The sequence below is a fragment of the Cyclopterus lumpus genome, chromosome 2, assembly GCF_009769545.1.
Source record: "Cyclopterus lumpus isolate fCycLum1 chromosome 2, fCycLum1.pri, whole genome shotgun sequence".
Lineage (NCBI taxonomy): Eukaryota > Metazoa > Chordata > Actinopteri > Perciformes > Cyclopteridae > Cyclopterus > Cyclopterus lumpus.
Genome location: NC_046967.1, coordinates 7,245,813 through 7,264,681, shown reverse-complemented (window position 1 = coordinate 7,264,681; position 18,869 = coordinate 7,245,813). Strand labels below are relative to the sequence as shown.

At 45.8% G+C, this 18,869-nt stretch overlaps 1 protein-coding gene across 4 annotated transcripts in view; it reads left to right on the top strand.

The window, feature by feature from the left end:
- mgat5 (alpha-1,6-mannosylglycoprotein 6-beta-N-acetylglucosaminyltransferase) overlaps positions 1 to 18,869 on the top strand; it is a 58,882-nt gene that overhangs the window by 6,032 nt on the left and 33,981 nt on the right. For 3 of the 4 annotated variants that reach the window (XM_034554824.1, XM_034554807.1, XM_034554816.1), the window contains exons 2-5: positions 3,468 to 3,947; positions 6,710 to 6,874; positions 16,052 to 16,128; positions 17,271 to 17,360. In XM_034554824.1, coding sequence (XP_034410715.1) covers positions 3,707 to 3,947; positions 6,710 to 6,874; positions 16,052 to 16,128; positions 17,271 to 17,360 — 573 coding nt within the window. In that variant the 5' untranslated portion in view covers positions 3,468 to 3,706. Of the gene's footprint in view, positions 1 to 3,467; positions 3,948 to 6,709; positions 6,875 to 9,340; positions 9,503 to 16,051; positions 16,129 to 17,270; positions 17,361 to 18,869 lie in introns of those variants that run through there. The other variant, XM_034554835.1, reaches the window with a different exon arrangement.

The following is an 18,869-nucleotide window of genomic DNA, read 5'->3' as shown; positions in this document are numbered from 1 at the left end:
ACACACACACACACACACACACACACACACACACACACACCACTTTGTCTGTGCCCAACTAGCAAGTCTTTTCCCAAGCAATGAGAGACATCTGATGTTATCAGCACTGCAGGTTGCACAGCGCCACTGCCAAGGGCTTGTCTCATAAATTCACATTGTGGTGCAGAGCCCCCCCTCCTCCCCACCAGAATCCAAATTAGACTTATTTAGATGTAGTAATACAAATAAAAAAAGAGACATGAATTCATTTTTTTCCCCCTTGTGGACTTACCTGCTTTGTTAAAATATAAAGATCTCTGTCTGCAAGGGAAGCACAACACAAGCCTTTTGTCTTAAATGGCCGAACAATTATGGTTGTGTTATAACCCTTTGAGATTCCAGGCCCGGTCGGAGGCTGCTCGCAGCTGTCTCTGACCTATTTATGAAGCGGATGGATGTAAGGTGAAAACAGCCCTTTGTGTGGCTTGCCTTTTTGTGTTTCTTGGGAATGTTCTGATGATTTGTCCTGCCAAGCGGCTCCACGCCCATACAATCCATCGTTGTCACGCATAGGGTTGTAAAATTATAACTTCGATACGATACCTGCCATAAATATCACGATACCCGATACTTACGATACAATACCAGAATTCGATACGATGCCACAAATACGATACTGGTATATTTCTCTATAATAGTAATAAATAAAACATCTGTATGGTTCCCTTTTTACCAGCTTGTTCCTGCCCAGCTTTTTGAACACTTAACACATGGCATTAATATTAGTATTAGCCTACAGCAAGAGATTAATGAAAACTACATGGTGCCATCACAGCATTGGTTATACAGGGCTATGTAGCCTTTTGTCCGCATCTGACCAGATGACTACATAGTTCCTTCCATAAGTATGAGCAATTGTAGAGTTCATATTTTATCTTAATTCATGGAATAACTATTCCTTTCCTTAACTAAAAATAAAAATAATTAGCTCAAGATCCACCCTCAGGCTCCACCATGTAGCCATTTTGCATCAATTGTGTTTCATTTAGTACACGTGTGTGCATTGTGACCTCATGATCACATAGGCTGGTCGTTAAACTAGGCCAAGGCTACTCGTGTTAGGCTGTATATGGGTGAGCTTAAGGTGTGCACCATGTTTATAATTACATTTGATTACCTGTCGTTCTTTGAACTCTTTGAAAAGTTCGAGGTGTCTGTCTGAAAGGTGCTTTGTCATGTTTGACGTGTAGTGCTTCCCTGGTTCTGAGTGGCTTTCCTTCACTGTTTGCAATGTAGCCAAAGTATTTCCAGATTTCACTTCTGGCATCTTTTTTACAAAAAGCCGAGGACGGTCGGTAAAAGCTCCGGTGCTGCCTGTTAGTGTGTGCTGCTGGGCACCCCCGCCCCCTTGCAGTCAACGCGCTGGGCAGTATGACAGGGGGCGGAGCAGTGCGCTCTGATTGCGCGCTATTTTAATAAAGTATCAATACTAAAAAGCGTCACAAACATTTTCCTCATGAATTTGCAGCACCCCAAAGACGTTTTGAATTAAAACAGCCGACTATTTGTTTGAGAAACCAGCAATATTGCAACGTCCACATTCTCCATGGTAGTCGCGGTCGCATGTTGATCTGGTTGCCCTCTGCCTTTCGTTGCGACTGCTGCCTGAATTGTGCGTTATTTAACAGTATAAATAGGGCAATTAGAGATGATCTTGGCCTAGTGGTAAGATCCCCGACTTTCAACTGTTTTCCCACCCAATGATACGAGTTTGAATCCCGTAAATGTAACTTTTGTTCAATCTTTTTATTTTGTTGGTACTGTACTACAGAATTATTTTACGTGACACGTTTGCACAAAACAAGCTTCAAAGTCGATGTTTCAACTCGAGTGGACTTTCTCTCAAAAGACTCGACAACGGTATGTTTAGACCAGACACTGTATACGAGAAGGTTTGACATTGAATTGAGGAATTCAACAATACGGCATTCGCGAGCACAGCTACGTGTTCTCTCGCTATTCTCAACAGACACATTCGGCCGAAAGTCGCCAGTTAACAGGGTCGCCTGTTAAACCGTAACATCGGTAACGGAGCTAACGTCAACGCTAGCTGTGTCTTCTTCTGTTTTCTTCTTCTCTTCTCACAGCCAGTTCGGGTATCATAGCGTTAACCCATTGTTATTTAGCTTGCTCGTAGAAGAAGTTGTAGCGTGTCTGGAACAGGTTGTTTAAGAAACGACGATCAACTCCACAAGAGTCGTTAATTTTTTGGTTGAGAGGATGCAAAGGGCTCCAAATAGTGTAAATACAAACGTGTTGCGTACAATAGTGGGTTTTGTTGACTGCCTTGAACGTCTTCAGGCTTTTGCCTTTGTGTGATTTAGGTTATTTATCTCTCGTTTGTCGAAACTGCATCATTCAGCTAAATGAAAAGGCGGGCTAATGATTAAGTCAGGTGTGTAATATAGTCTATGCTTGCATTTGCTCTGATTTCATGTGTTTTCCAGCATTTTCTTTTGTTGTAGAAATGCGTCTTTTCAATCCGTCTCAAATGCTCTTGTGCGAGCTCCTCCAAATCGCTTGAAAAAATATTTTTAAATACAAATTAGTTTGTCAACTACCTTGAACTCAAAGAAGTCCCATTTTGTAGACTACATGATTGACAGATTAAGCAATAATAAAGGAAATTGTTATAGCCCTACTTTTAATTGGAATTTTGTTTGATTAATTCTCCTTGTCCCTGACACACGTTTCCTTTTAGTGAGAATATAATGAATAAAACCGTGACCATTTTGACGTTTCAATACACAAGCTCCACCACAAAACACACGCAGACCAAGAGCACAGCCTTTATTTGTCAGGCAGTAAAGCCTGTTGAAAAAGGCACTTAAAATTCTGTCCGTGTTCTTGCTTTCCAGCGCGGAAGATAAATCGCAGGCTATCCAAATGTTTATATTTTGACCCTCATGCATTAATCCCTTACAGCGCCATCAATCATCATCTATATGCTGTGTTTTCCAATTTTGTTTAAAAGAAGAAAAAAAAAAAAAAAACTTGCTACACTGCATGCCATTCGACCTCTCCCATCCAGTCGAGTGTACTCAGTATGGTGTGTCACCATCCTGCATGCATTCCATGAGAGCTTCCACACACAGCAAACAGCGTGTCTCTGTGCGGTGTGGTCTGCCGCAGCTATGAACCGACTGCCTCGCTCAAAGTAACAAGCCACTGGCTGTAACCCCCCCCCCCACCACCACCACCATGAGACTTGGCTGTGTTTGTGCGCCAAATTATGACGTTAGTTTGCGCTCTCGGAGCTTACAATCAGCATTTGTTCTCCGTCTTTATTATGACTTGCTGAATTATGGCTAAAGCTGCTGACTCATTGTCCAATTACCAGAGCTTCTATCGTAAAGTTGGATTGGGTTGGGAGAGGGAACACTCTAATTGTGATCGTCATCTCCTTTCCTCTCTCTTTCCTCTGGCAGGATGCAACAGGTCGGACTGATTCCACTTAGATGCCACTGAGCGGTGAGGATGGGCCAGAGAAGGAAATCACGCCGGTGAGGCAAACAAGCCTCGCGCCACCCCCCAAAACCCGCCGCCACACCGACTGACGCAGCAATGCCCCGCCTTCCCACCTGAGTGCTCCCCTCTCCCTCACTTCTGCGCCTCCTTCCCCCCCTCGGTCAAATCAGAGCCACCGCGGCACCCCCGGCCAGTCAGCATGGCCACGCCCTTCCTGTGGAAGCTGTCGTCCCAGAAGCTGGGCTTCTTCCTGGTCAGCTTTGGGTTCATCTGGGGCATGATGCTGCTGCACTTCACCATCCAACAGAGAGCCAGCCACGAGAACAGCGGCGTGCTGAAGCAGCAGATCCTGGACCTGAGCAAGCGCTACATCAAGGCGCTGGCCGAGGAGAACCAAAGTGTCATGGACGGGCCCTACGTGGGCACCATGACGGCTTACGGTGAGTGGCAAGCTCCCGAGCTGCACCTCCATGTGACCCAAGAAAGAAATGGCTGACATGTCTAGTGTGTGGCAGATGCAGGTAACCATGATGTGTACAGCTCCCTTTCCCGGGATCAGCACGCTATTAGAGAGGCAAATTGAATCTATTAATTAATGCTGCATGAGCCACAACTTCTTTGGATTTTAATAAGATCACTACCGGGCCATAAAACAAGAAGAGGTACCCGTTAACAGAGTTAAGATGTGGGGCAGCCTTGCTACGCTCGTCTGTTTTTTTACATCTTCTTTAAATTGCGCCAACTGGCTCCGCTTGTCTTCCTCCTGAGCAAGCGCAGCAATGCTTTCCATTCAAGAAATCCTGGGACATTTAACGCTGATGCAGCCGCACGATACTAGCACAGGTCCAGGAGACCCGTCGATAAGTTATTCATGCCATTAATAGACCTGTATGGCTCGATTGGGAGGCTTCATTATGAAACCTGAGATTGGAATTGATTGTCCCTCTAATGCCTAGAGAAACCACAGGATACAGTAAAGAAAGTAAGATTAGAATGAGCTCTGTGTACTCTAAGAAACTTTATTTTATTTAAAAGCACCGTACTATGAGGTCAACTTTTTGTACAGCTAAATTCCTAATTAAGACCTATACTTTTTTTCTCTCTCCAAGAAGAGAAATGACATCCTCGTCAATCATGTAATTAATTAAATGTGATGTCTGTAGGTCTTACTGTCACACAATCCCAGAGTTTCCAGGAGACTGTGTGTCCTGTCCAGTTTCCCCTTATACGACGGCTCGATTTGTCACAGCGCTGCGGCTGCTGGGGCTCAGTCTGCAGACCGCCGTCCCAGCATCGCATCCATTTCATGTCCCTCCATTAGATGGGGAGGCAGCAGGATCCTCGGTGCTTCCTGTGCTCACTTATTTTAGTCGAAGATTCGTCCTGATACAATCTGTAGGAACAGAGTTTCCTACTTCGATCCCTGTAAATGCCCCGTGAAAACTGAATGCGTTCAAATTTAATGTTGCGTCTCCCCAAAGACCATTTTTCAAGTCAGGTCGGTTTTATTTCTATGGCCCAGTAACGCTTTATGGTCTGTGCAGCACACGGCGCTCTCCGTAACATTTAGTTTGAAATACTTCCGTCAATACGATTGTTTTGTTGCAGTTTGACCTGCTGATTATTCTCTCTGTTTGCTCCAAAAAGGAGGAAGGAGGAATCTTCCTTTAGGTCTCTAGTTTAAGAGAGAGTCGCGCAATTCAATATCTATTAGATTTCAGGAGTGGGCTTATCGGTGCTACGTTTGCACACGTCTCTCACTACCTGGAGCCGGCCTCCAGGTCTCATTCTTCCACGGTAGAATTAGGGATACGACCCTCGGTCATGATGCCTCGGACCTGCTCCTTCGGGCTGGCGTCGGGATTCAGGAGGGTGTAGCTGCCCGTGCGGCGAGGACCGGGTGCGGCGTGTGAGCTCGGATTGCCGGTCTAATCCTCTCCGTCCTCCCGAGAGCGAAAGGTCATTGTGTGCTATTACGTTGGTAAGATTCGGCGACCCTCTGACAGGCCGGGCTGAAGCGGATGACAAGAAACAATAGGAATCACTGATGAATGTCTCGGGCTTATGCTCCCGTGTAATCACTTCTCTTTAATGCTCACGGGCTTAATGAAAAATCCCAGGTCATCGGGAATGCAGATTATTATCTCCTATGACACTATTAAAAGCAAAATGTGTTCACCGCTCTCCAGGGTTTGTTTTGCAGCTGTGTGAGAAATAAGACATATTTGAGTCGGGTAGAAATGTGAGATATTGCTCATCCGGTAACCTGGCAGTTGCACAGGAGGAAAGTCGAGGCGTGATGAAGGTCGCGCACTCGAAGCTTCAAGTTTAATCATAGTACAAACCTGAGAGCGTTTTCTTTCTCTCATAATAAATGTTTACACACACGGATGTTGTTCACACAATGTCTATTTATTTTATTTTGTTACGTTCCATCTACTCTGTAAATGCGAGTCGGTCATTGTTTACACAGCTTCATCTTTCCCATCGTGAAGCATGTTGGCATTAGCTGAGAAGCTGCGATATTAAACGGGGCCTGGTGAATCCCTCTTGATGTACAGCCTTGGGTCAGCGGGCACATGCCCGTGTGTGCTGGAGGTAAACAGAAGGGGCCATTAACTCAGAGCCCCCCCCACCTCTCTCTCTCTCTGCCAGGCCCCCTTGCCCTCGCCAATCTCTCTCTTGACGTGATGAAAACTGGCATGTCGAATGCATAAAAGAAATGTGGCGCTTGTGTGTGTGTGATGGACGAGCTGCAATTATCATCATCTGATGAAAGCACGCTCTATGAATCGCTTCTGCACACACACTCCTCATGAGCCAAATGCATTGATGTCACGGTAGACTACGAGGTCGATGATTACGGCCGGAGCTCTTTGCGGCAGACAAATGGCATGTTGCCGGTTACTGTACGGCTCCAGCAGCTCAAAACAACTTAACATGTCTCTGCAAATGTCACTGCAGTCGCTGTTTACAGTCGAAACAAATGCCACAAAGAAATGAAGCCTAAACATTTTGAATATATGCCCTTCTCGCATTATCTGTGTCCTATCCAGAGTAATGCTCGCGGCAAAAAAATAAAAATAAAAGATGCCCACAGAAAGGCCTAAATTAAACGGGTCACTCGGCTCCAGTTTTACATTTTAAATGAGCCTCACATAACAAATACCATATAAAATCTGCTTCCCATTCTTCCGTGCAGACTTGAAGAAGACCCTCGCCGTGCTGCTGGACAACATCATGCTGAGGCTGGGCAAGCTGGAGTCCAAGGTGGAGAACATCTACAACGGCACAGGGGGCAACCTGACCAACGTCACCAGCACCGCCACGCCCAGCGCCACGAACTCTGAAAAAGTTAACGTGGCGGGTATGTACCGCATCTTTTCTTTTGGTCTGGAGTGTGTTGCGGTGAGGGATGAAAAGCTGGATAGGAGACACGGATTTATCTTAAGTCTTCCGTAAAGGCAAAAATCTCATCCCGAAAGGATTGGAGCTCCAAGAGAAAACTCTCTCCAGACTTCGAATGAGTTGGATTCAAAAAGCAATTGTTCGGATCAACTGTGACTCATGGCAGGTTTCTTGTTTTTCCGGAGAAACCCTTGTTGCTCATGGTGTGAACACATACAAAAAAATATATATATATAGTAGCTGAGGCTAATTAAAGAGATGAGGATAAGCTGATTGGGGCTGTTTTCTGCGACCCCCTTGTTTCATTTGAAAGATTGCCATCCCATTGCGCATAACATCCCAGAGGCACACAACCAACTAAATTCTGCCAGTGTTGCACAGTGCACACCAGGCTCTTTATGGGGCCAGACCGCATCCTTGGACATAATTCAAATAAGGCCTCCGTTCACGCTGCATGACCCTTTTTTATTAGTTTTCATTGATTTTCCTGCCAGCTTTCAGATGATGTATTCAGCCCAGTTGAGATAGCGAAGTGTTGTTTTTTCCGGGACCGGGGGGACTTGCTCTCAGTTGTTTACGCAGCATTAAACCGTAGGAATATGGAATATGTGGTATGCAGGATTGGATTAGGCTGATTTTGGTTGTACAAAGTCACAATTTAATTGATCTGATCCCTAATGCACTGCCACCTTTTTATCAAATGTTGTCGCTGCCTTTTTCCAACCTTTGCTCTTTTTAAGAGTTGAAAGGCGATAAGTCGGCCTATTTATGGACACGAGCGCCACGTGAAAGTGATCAATATCAAGGCAACCGATGTTGTCGACAGCCGTCACAGCTTTCGTGATGACTCGCAGTGAAAATCTGACTTCCTTGTTTCTGGGGGGGGGGGGGGGGTTGCTGTTTTGTGAACAGCAACCCCCAGATGCCACATCCTTTCTCAGAATCTAGAAACATGACGGTAGCAACATGTTCCTTCTGGCCGAAGCTATAACAGTCTGGGTCTTTGAATCCTCAGATTTCCTCTTTACTTGTAGTAGTGAGGTGAATATCTTTTGGGTTTTGGAAGGTTTGTAGGACAAATCAACATGTGGTCAAGATGTCTCCATGGAATTGGCGTTTGTCACGATTTCCTTGGATTGTTGTTTGCGTTTTATTGAAGCTTTAATGTATGTCGTTATATTTAAGACCCGTAAAAACAATTTAAATCCTCATTTTGAATAAAGTGATTCATATGATTTAAGTTAGCTAGTCTTTTTTATTAAATCAACTTGTTGGTGCTGGCCTCCCTTTGTGTTTTAGTTTTGTTATGTATCTAAGATCTATTTAAAATCTATTTGGACTTTTTGGGCTTTGCAGAAGTTATTGGGAATGTTTCTATCACAAATCACAAATTGGCTCGGAAACAATCCTGTTCTAATTCTACAAATGAAACAATACTGGATCTTTATCTGCAGCTTCCAACATTTTGTTTCAATCCTACTATATTGTTCCATTTTATAAACTAAAATGCATAATAATACTAGTATAAGTAAGTAAATTAGGTTTTATAAGAATACAAGAAAATTAAACAACAAAACAAAAATCTGATATTTATAAATATTTAGACCCTTAATTGTATAAGATGCTGTGAAAACCTCCTGTACACTAGTTGGATCTCTGGCTGCTCTCGATTCGGCCATTGTGGACTCTAGAGCTGAAACGCTAATCTCATCCACCATTGTCGGGGCAGTGTGGAGCGATGGTACCCGGACCCGTGACAATAACACTGCCGTGCCCTATCCGCTCAATACTTCCCGCTGTTCCCGCGAGAGACAACATTTGGATTCTGAATGCGGGTCGAGTTGACGAAGTGGCGCCTCCATCTTTCTTGGCAACGAGCTACAGCGAGCCCGCAACACTCCAGAGTCTCCATCGGAGCGTGTCTCCTGACTAGGAGTGGATGGCAGCCGGCGCTGCTTCCACTTGCTCCTCTCTGACTGGAAGGCAATTACTGAGATAAGAATCGGGACAGTGAGGGGAACACGCCTGGCTTTCAGAGAGGCCTCTATCAAGATGGAGCTGAGCAGCAGCCCAGGGACTGCGCTGCCGCCACTTGATTGTATACATTTTCTTGGCCAAGGACTCGCCGGGTCTCTTCAGTGTTCTCAGTTTTAATCAGGTTTTTCTACACTGTCTGATACTTGTAACTAAATTCCCAGAATACTGGCAAGAAAATGCAAATAGTTTCCACCCACTTCTTCTAAAAGTGAATGTGGTTCCCCCTCTTTTATTCACGTGTGAATTGTAATTTTTGTGTTTTTAACGCACGTCACCTGACGGGGGGGTGTCATCTCACACAAATGTATCCCTGCTCTTGTTGTTTTACACTGTGTGTGTGTGTGTGTGTGTGTGTGTTTATGTGCATGCGGGCACAGGAGCTCACATGGGATCAAAACAAGTCGATCTGGCTTCGGCTGCCGCTCGGCAGGAGGCAGATGAGACTCGTTCCAACAACACCCCGCGCCGCCGTGTCTTTGCAGCGTCTCGCTGATGGGGCTAATCAACCTCCCCAGCGGTGTTTCATCTGTGTGGGCCGCCGCGTGGAAATGTAATCTCCTCCTACATGCACACGCACGCGCACACACACACACACACACACACACACACACACACACACAAACAAACACTCCGGTGCAGAGTGGCTGTAACTAATGGTCAGGTGGTGATTTGCAGCCCCCCTCCCCCGTGTCTCGATTTTGTTCCCTCTATGATCTATTACTCCGCCTCCTTGTGTTTTAAAGTTCTCGGCATCCCCTCGCAGCCCCGCCATGCCGCCACCGCCACTGACATTTGGCAGATTTGTAGCGACGCTTTGCTTCTTCGGTGAAAAGAGACCTGTGCTTTCACAGCTCAGGGCATCCTCGCCGCTTTGTCTCTCTCAGCTATCGATCTGCTCACATCTTTGTTTGCCATTCACAGTGAAAGATGAGACCCAATGTCAACAAAAGGATGGGGACAAGGACAGGGTTTCTGCTGAGGATCACACGTGTCCCGGTTACGTCACGACTCCGCCTCTCCCTCCACATAATTTTTCAGTTCAAACATTCACTTGTGTACTTCATACAAGGATTATTTTTCTGCCAACAAAACTCAACAATAGAATTCCTCAGCAGTTGCATACAGTTATCATTTTTAATAGCGCAAAAACATCTTCAGGGCTAGATTTTTAGCAGGATCTGTGTTCTCTGTTGCGCTCCTGAAGGCCTGAAACCGTATTTTATTGTCTTAGTACATATAGTTACATACATATATGAAATTTGTTCTATGCATTTAACCCATCCTTAGGAGCAGTGGGCTGCTGTGAAGCACCTGGGGAGCAACTGGGGGTTCAGTGTCTTGCTCAAGGACACTTCGACATGCAGAGCGGGGATTGTAGCGGGTACCTTGTGGACTCAGGGTGACCACTCTCACCCATGAGCTACAGCCGCCCCTAGCCTGTTTACTTCCTCAGATCGATGCAAATAAAGTACACACAAAACCCACTCTGGCAAAATAAGATGCTGAGAGATGCTGTCCGATCCCACGCGCTTTGAAACACCCTCGTGAATACTAACGCTAGTCACCCTGCAGCAGAAATCATTCGTTTTGTCACGGTGCCGATTAATACTTGATTCATTTTATTTTTTTGCTGCAACTTGCAGTACAAAAAAATACAAAGATCTGAATTAGAGATTGTTTATATCCATTTGTATTTTTCTTGCATATAGGAAAGGAATACGATGCCTTTCCTGTGGCTGCTTCACAATAAAAGCTTGTTGGATCGACGGTGCTCTCATCTTCCATGTGCTTGAAATCACACTCATCCTGTGAGTGAAATGTGTTCCCTCAAATCCCCCAAAAACCTTGGCACGAGAGCGACATATTTCAAGTGTCAGGCATTCTGCTTCTCCTGCATACAGTTCAGATACCGGTGTGATTACAGCCGCAGCAGGACAATGAGCTCATTCACTTGGATTGAAGGTGAATGAGGAAGGGCAGTGCTCTGTCACTCAGTTTAATTGTTAAATGTCTGTGTATACACTCTTTTTCTCTGTGTTTTTGCATTTAATTTGCATTTATTCCGATTTTAATTGCTTATTTCTTTCATTTAATGTGTTTGCAAATCAAAAAATATGTAATTGCTGAATCTGGTGAAACTAAAATATAATAAAAAAAATGTAAATTAATTTATTTCACGGCATCCTTAGCCCACCTTTTAAAAAAAGTACACCAACATAGTCCTTGTCTGTTCTAAGGAGCACTTTTCAAAACCATGCCGTTCATTCGTTTTTTTAATTTAAGTTGTGGTCTGTATGAAAACCAACACATTTGACACTGCAGTGTTTTTCTCCATCACAGAGAGCGAGAGCCAGCTGCAACGTAACAAGACTTTTACACAACAACTTCTCTCCCATCATCTGTAAATCAGCTTGAATCTGAAGAGCACTCCAGAAACACACCCACACACACACCCGAGGCATTGGTAGGATGGGAGGAACATCTGGTCTAACGCACCATTGGCTGGGACCCGTGCAAATGTGTTTTCATCCCCTCCTAATTTTAATTCAGTGAGCGCTTTGCAGACTGGGGATTTTGGCGATATAATTCCGGGGGGTGTTTTGGACGTGGAATGGAAGTTTTGTTTTTGTCTTTTACGTTGGAGCCCAGCACATGAATCCAGTGTTTTCAAAAGCAAAAGGAGGATATTCTATTCTCTCTCTCTCTTTCTTCTTCTTCTTCTCTGTGTCTGTGCTCTCTGCATACTGCATGGCTCTGCTGCACTCCATCCTCCTTCCTCCATAGTCCCCTCTTCACTCTGTGCCAGTATTCTTGTTGTGCTGGTTAAAGCCACGGCCCTGTAGGAATATCATCCGCATTGCCTCCTCCTACCAATTATCAGCCGTTTCCACACGCACACTCTCTCATACTCGCAGCTTACATTCATTCAGCTGATTTCTCTTCAGGCGAGAGGAGCAGGATCCACATGCGAGGACAGGGCAGGGCAGGGCAGGCGGGGGCACACTTGAGCAGAGAGTAGAACGCAAAGATGCGTTTGAATGCGTTCGCACTGAGCTAAAAACCCTGATAGTGAGATAATATTTTGGGTTCCTGCATTATGCAACTCCGTGGCTCTCAAGCTGCCTCTCTAGATCACTGCACACCACTGCGGCGCCCGTGAGTTTGTACTAAAAAACGCAGAGCATTTACTAACTCCCCATTTCACAGTCAAGCCTGTCATAGGAAGCGAAACCTCTCTATATGTGGCTGTTTTTGGTTCTGTTAACGGTTCTCGGTTTCAGTTAAGACGGTGCGTGTTTTGATCCGCTCCAAACACGTGCCCCTGTCACACCGGGAAGCCCCTGCTGCGAGCCTTCAGGTGGCCGAGGCCCCAGCCGAGCGGTTTGGAGGTCTCATCTGACGTGCACAGCGAGCTCTTGCCACAGAGACTCATGAGAGAAACTGTTTAGCTGCAACGGTGCCGTGTATTGTGCGTTTACAATCGAACCACATGACATTTTATCTCCCGTCCCTCTCAGACATGATGACATACACTTTCCTCTTCTCTTCCTTTCGAGCTATTTTCACCTTCTCCCCCTCTACTCCTCGTGGGAAACAATAACGGCGACAAGGAAGTTACTCAGAATTTGTTTTTATTGTCCCAACAACCACGACTAAACCGAAAGCTACCACTGTGCGTCTGTATGAGTGAGAACTAGCAGTCTGTTAGAATCGGGTTCAGCAGAGTTGAACACGATTCTAACAGACTGCTTAAGGGTTAGGAGGTTTTAGTAGGTAGGTTATCTAACTGCAAGGCTAAAAAATCATTGGGTGGGGGACGCTCCTTTTATAACTGCAGAACTAGCCTGACACTGAAGAGAACTTAAAAAAGAGGATTATTCTCAAAGTAATCCAGCGATGGCTTTCTGTGCCTTCGCGGTTACACTCGAAACAGGAAGTGCTAATAGCAAGTGCATACTTTTGATGGTGCTGTCCCCCGCCTGCCTTGTTAACAGGAACAAACTTGACTTTTGACATTTACTAGAGTTTATTCATTATGTCACTGTGTTCACATGAACGTGCACGTGGCACTGAGTGGTTGCGTCGGACTCAGTGGGGCACGAAGGCAGAGAGAGGGAAACTAAGTAGACCTCGCCTTGAGATACAGGACAGACTTTCTCTCCACCTGTTGTTGACACTCCGTGGCCGAGAGGATGGCGTCCATCATCCAGCCGGCCTCCTGTCTGATTGATGAGGCGCTGCAGAGATACACGCACACACGCGCAGATACCCCTGCTTCGTCTTGCAAAGTGCACCTAAAATTAGTGTCTCTGAGCCAGTGGATCAGAGGAGATGATGAAAGCTGAACTTTTCACACGTTTTTATTTTTCCCCCCCAAAGATTTATTTTTCAAGCATTCCGCTACAACGAATCACCACGGCGACACTTTTGTTCGTCGCCGAAAATGTTCACGAAACATGTCGGAACGCGTCTCTCGTGCGCCGACTCTCATACTTATTTGGAGTCTGGAAAAGGTTTTGTTTGCCTGAGAATGAAATCATTAAGAGTGGGAGAGATGGGTAAGGGGGTGGAGGGGTTAAGTGAGAAGTGCACAAGAGAAAGAATAACGTAGACCAGATGTTCTCAATCCTATTCTGGAGATGTCAGATTTCACATTACCTCATGGACTTGGACGGACACACACAGGGAGGAGGAGGGGGAAATAACCTTGTGTGTGATTTCCCTGATTGCTCAGAGATGGTGCTGTGTTAAAGGGCTCTCAGATGGCCAGCATGGTGTGCTAATAGCCGGCTAACGGCTGACCTCAGAGCTGTGAGAGGCTCTTTGAGTGAAGTGTTTTCCTGCCTGTGGTTTTCCTTACAGTACATTTCAAAATCCCTCCTTAATGGGTCTTTTTTTACGTCATTATACCTCCGTATGTGGTTTTGACCCGTTAGCTTCCTTACATCCACCTGTGAATCTTCCACTTAGTGCCCTGCCCCTTGTGTGTCCCTTAAAGTCCCCTTAAAGCGTGTGAAGGCACCGCCTCGGCTGCGTTCCATTACGAAAGGGAGCTATATTTAGGCGCTCCTTGGCAGCGGCTTCTCCTGCCTGATTAAAGCGAGGAGAAGATTTGCCTGGCAGCTTTTGGCGCTCGCCGGTCGACTGGCCCAATGACAGGAGGAAAGACGGGGCCCACCGGTTGGCTGTTTAGGCCAGCCGACCGGATGACTGGCCGTCTGAAGGATGAGATGAGAGTAACTCACTGTGGGCGGTGGGCGCTCCACCAAGCTACAAATCGTGTTTTTTCCACATTCACAATCGTATAACATGAAAGTACTGAAACCTACGAAACGCCGGCCCAACTTCTCACAATAGGAAGCTTGTATTGTTGTTGTGTGCCGTGCAAGTTCATCTTGTGACCGGCCTCCCAGCTCTTTTCCTCCTCGAACCCACATGGGAGTAAAATTGCACCAATCACCAAAGAGTGTTGGGCCTGCTACTTAGAGAAAATAACCCTTGCCCCTTGTTGCTCATTTCAAAGTGGTTGTTTTCAGTTGGGTTATTACAGCACTGCTGAGCGCTAGCAACCGGGGTCCACCCAGGACCGGGGTTGATGTCGGCGCCCAATGTACTCGTCATCTGCCCGTGTGATGGAAATCGAACTGATGGGTCTTTTCCTGCCTTTTCTTTCTTGCAGATGGCCACGATCAATCTGTGTCGACAGTAACGGAGACATTAATGCACACGATTGTTTTTACATTATACACCAACAATAATACACAACATATAACAGTGTTTGAGCCAAGGATTGTCTGGAATGGGGTCCTAAGAGCTCAAAGGTAAAAGCTGAGGATATCGGGCATCATGTAACTTGACCCCCCTGTTAACTGACACTCCTCGCTGTGGTTTTAAATGTCGAGACGACGCAGAGTGACATTTCATTTTGTAACGGAGCGTCTTTGGCAGGTTGCAAAAAGCAGCGGGTGTGAACTTGTGTGTCGGTGGCTTTCATCTAACCCACTGTTTTTGTTGTCTGTGGCACGCCGCCACCTCTCTTCTTATCTCGTCATTCCTCCCTGAAACACACCCACTCTGCTGCGGCGCCGAGCCAGAGAGCAACGGTGAAATATGTTGGGTTTTTTTTTCGCAGGAGAGGGAAAAAAAGTTCACCAGTAGAATTATCTGTTTACTGCAGCAGCTTTTTCGGTGTAAATAAACTGAATCAACGCGGCCCCAGCACTGGGTGCTGATTAGCTTCACACACAAACCCTCCTGCAACGCCACCCACAAACTCATTAGTCTGGTGTTTGCTGCTTAGCTTTTATCTTTTTCGCTGCACAGCCTGCAGTCATGCATTATGTATGTCCTGGCCGTAAAGGTCAGCGGCGATGACGTTAACGTCTCTAAAAATGGGGATCTTAAAAAGGTGATTACGTAGGAAGGAAATGTTAATCTGCTGCCAATATTGGCTTCCTGGGATACTGAAGGCAAAGCAGGAAAGACATCGCGGCATTTTTTATTACGGCAGAAAGCAAACGGTTCAGAGGGAAAGAAAGTCTGTGATTGCATCCTCGTGGACTCTCAGCTCTTTTGTGGTTGTTGCTCCCGCCGAGTTCACTTTGCCAAGCCAAAGGTGATCCCGGTGGTCGACCACGGAGTAATGGGCCCTCTCCGGCTGTCACTCTGAAATGCAACCCCACTGCAGCGCCCTCCCACACAAAGCACAGCCGAGGCTGATGGACTGGTTGAACATATGAGTTTGGCTGGATGATGGTGCTACGCGAAAGATAGGGGCCGCCAAAGTCATGTGGTTCATCCTCTGGGGATCGTCAATGTCACCGACAAATCAATATTTTGTCAGTTCCAAGAAGAAAAACAATCGCAGTCACCGTGCAGACGCTATCCCCGTTGCAGTAACGGCTTTAAAATGCCTTTTCGGGCTATATGGAAATTTGACGCCATCGAGCGGGCCAAATTACCTCCATATCTGTGGCCAGGAGCCTTTTTTTTTTGTGCCGCTTGTGTACAAGCTACTGGAGGTTCTTTTGTAAGTTAGTGAGCTGTGATGATGCCGGAGAGAGAGAGCTGACCTTATTGATGTTCTCTCTTCCTCCAGACCTCCTAAACGGAGCCCAGGAGAAGTGCGAGCTGCCGCCTTTGGAGGGTTTCCCTCACTGCGAGGACAAGGTCAAGGTGATCACACACACACACGTCAGACACAGCAAGCACACCACTAGTATAAACAACAGTTTGCCAAACCGCGACGGCCCCTGTGCAGAAATATTAAACTTCTGCAACTGACACAGGTGCATGCACAGGCACAAATAACACACACGGATGGATGCACAATTTCTATCCAATGGTCGTGTTTTTTCTGTGTGTGTGTGCTGGTCTCCCAGGAGGTGATAGGGCCTCTATCATACGCACCATCTGCTCAGCCGGTCCCAATCCTCCACCGATACTGTCAGTGTATTACGACGGGGCGCCGGGCGATGCCAAAGCCTGCTCTACACACAAAAACTGTACAAAAGCCTGTCTTTCTTTAACAACAACAACATATTTAACTGTTAGTCCGCTGCAGTTTTACCCACAGCACACCGTTTGTAACATCTGACAAATCCATTTTCTCATTTTTACCAGAGCTCTTAGGTTACCGTTTAAGCAAATTCAGGGCAATCTTCATGCCTTGGCCATGCCAAGCAAGTCGGATCCAAACCCATCTGCCAGGTCTCCTTTCTGCGAACGGCTCTGCAGAATCGAGTTTATTCCTCGGCTCCCTAAGGTTACTGTGACTCAGCACGCACGACGTACTCCGGCCTGTGAATGAAGCTGTCGGTCCGCGGCTCAACAAGCCGCACATTCTTCTTCTTTACTCCAGCTAGTTACTATTATGTATTCTGGGAGATTCATTCGTCCAAAATGCTGTTTTTTTTTCACACGAGAGCCCCCCACCACTCCCTCTCCCAGAACAACCTCCCTCTCTTCCTGTTGGACGCTGAGCAGTTCCACTTGATGACTTGCACATGTATTCGCCGAAAGGCACACAGTCTCGCTCTTATTTTCAAGCCCCAGATTCTTTCCATTTGATTCCGGGGATTTAAAGCCAGCGACTCTTTAAAGTCACAGTCCTGCCCCTCTAACCTCCGAGACGCGAAAAACAAGCCTGCACTGTTTCCACCAGGAGAGTGAAAACTAGAAATCCAAACTGTGTTATGTATTCTCCGAGCAACACAGCTTGCCCAAACACTTTTATATACTGTATTTATATATGTATACACATATACAGCTGATGAAATACATTTGGCTGCTATTAACTCACATGTCCTCTTCCTCAGTGGATGAGGGAAATGTGGCGCACGGACTCCTGCTACGGCAACTACGGCGTAGACGGATCCACCTGCTCCTTCTTCATCTACCTCAGCGAGGTGAGCCCTGTGTGTGTGTGTGTGTGTGTGTGTGTTCATTGTAAATGTGGATAGTAAATCTCAACAAATGGAGAAAAGACATTTTTACTGATCACACCCTGGTAGGAATGGTAAAAGAGGATGCAGTCAATATAATCAAATATAATGCATAATCTAGGCGATTTTCCATATAAACTGTAAAAAGAAATGCAAATTAACATACTGACGCAAATGTCCAAAACCAACAGTGTTTCAGCCTGTATCTCAATGCTTTTCATAGCCTGTCTGTGGCTCTCAGATGCCAAAGATTGTTACATTACATTACATGTCATTTAGCTGACGCTTTTATCCAATGCGACTTACAATAAGTGCATTAAACCATGAGTACAAACTCGAAACAACAAGAATCGAGAAAGTACAATTTCTTCAATGAAGTTAAACTACAAAGTGCCATCAGTAAGAGACATTTAAGTGCTACTTAAGTGCTACTAAAGTGCTACTACGGCGCTACCTTCCCTATAGTCAATGGTATAAAAGATGTGTTTTTAGTTTGCGACGGAAGGTCTAGAGCAAGGGTGGGCAAACTACGGCCCGCGGGCCGGATCCGCGTATTATGAATTATAAATTACCGCTGTAACGCTTCGTACCCTCGGGGCTGCGTGTGCACACGGCAGGTTAAAGAGCGCCGTCACGCTTTCTGCTGCAGGAGAGGCGCACACAAACAGCCTGAAAGAGCGCTGAGCAATAAATGAGCATTAAGGAACATCGATGCTGGTCTGTTGCCGTCATCGTGCTTCAGGAAACTCAAGTCGGGAACGGAGAAGCGTCACAGCGCTGCGTGCCGTGCTTTCTGCTGGCGAGTCCAGTTCATAATAGTTTTAGAGTTGTAAAATTAACAGCTGCAGTAGTCCGGAGTATTTTTCCTCGGCATAACGAACACACATCAAACCCACGGGACTGCACCGCCCTGGACCAACAACACTGTTCCACTGAAATGGTTTCTTTACTTTTTAGTTATTGGCTTTTACTTGTAATTCATATTGGTTCACACAAACACTCCATCAGGGGCGTCGTTAGGCCTATTTTAGGGGGGCTACAGAATGTGGCTGTCGGTAGTTGTTAACGAGTTTTACCCGCTTACATTCAGGTTTACCTGTAAGTCCAGGTAGTTACAGAATGTGTCGGTCTGTAGTTGTTAACGAGTGTTACCTGCTTACATTCAGGTTTACTTGAGGCAAATGAAAGGGAAGTTAGAAACCGTCTCCATTGAGCGAGTGTGAACGATTGAATTCGAAATACAAGAAATAACTATCGACATCTCTCTATTCTTTGCATTAATATAGATTATTATAATGTTTTTTTCCATTGAATGGTATATTTGACACTGAACTAGTTCATCTTTATCTCAGTGATAGTGTCCAAATGAGCATAAAATATCACTATGACCCTGAAATTCGGTCTCTTGTGTTATCATATACTGAATGAAGCAAAACTACAGAGCAAAATCACACTCTGATTGAACCAATCTAT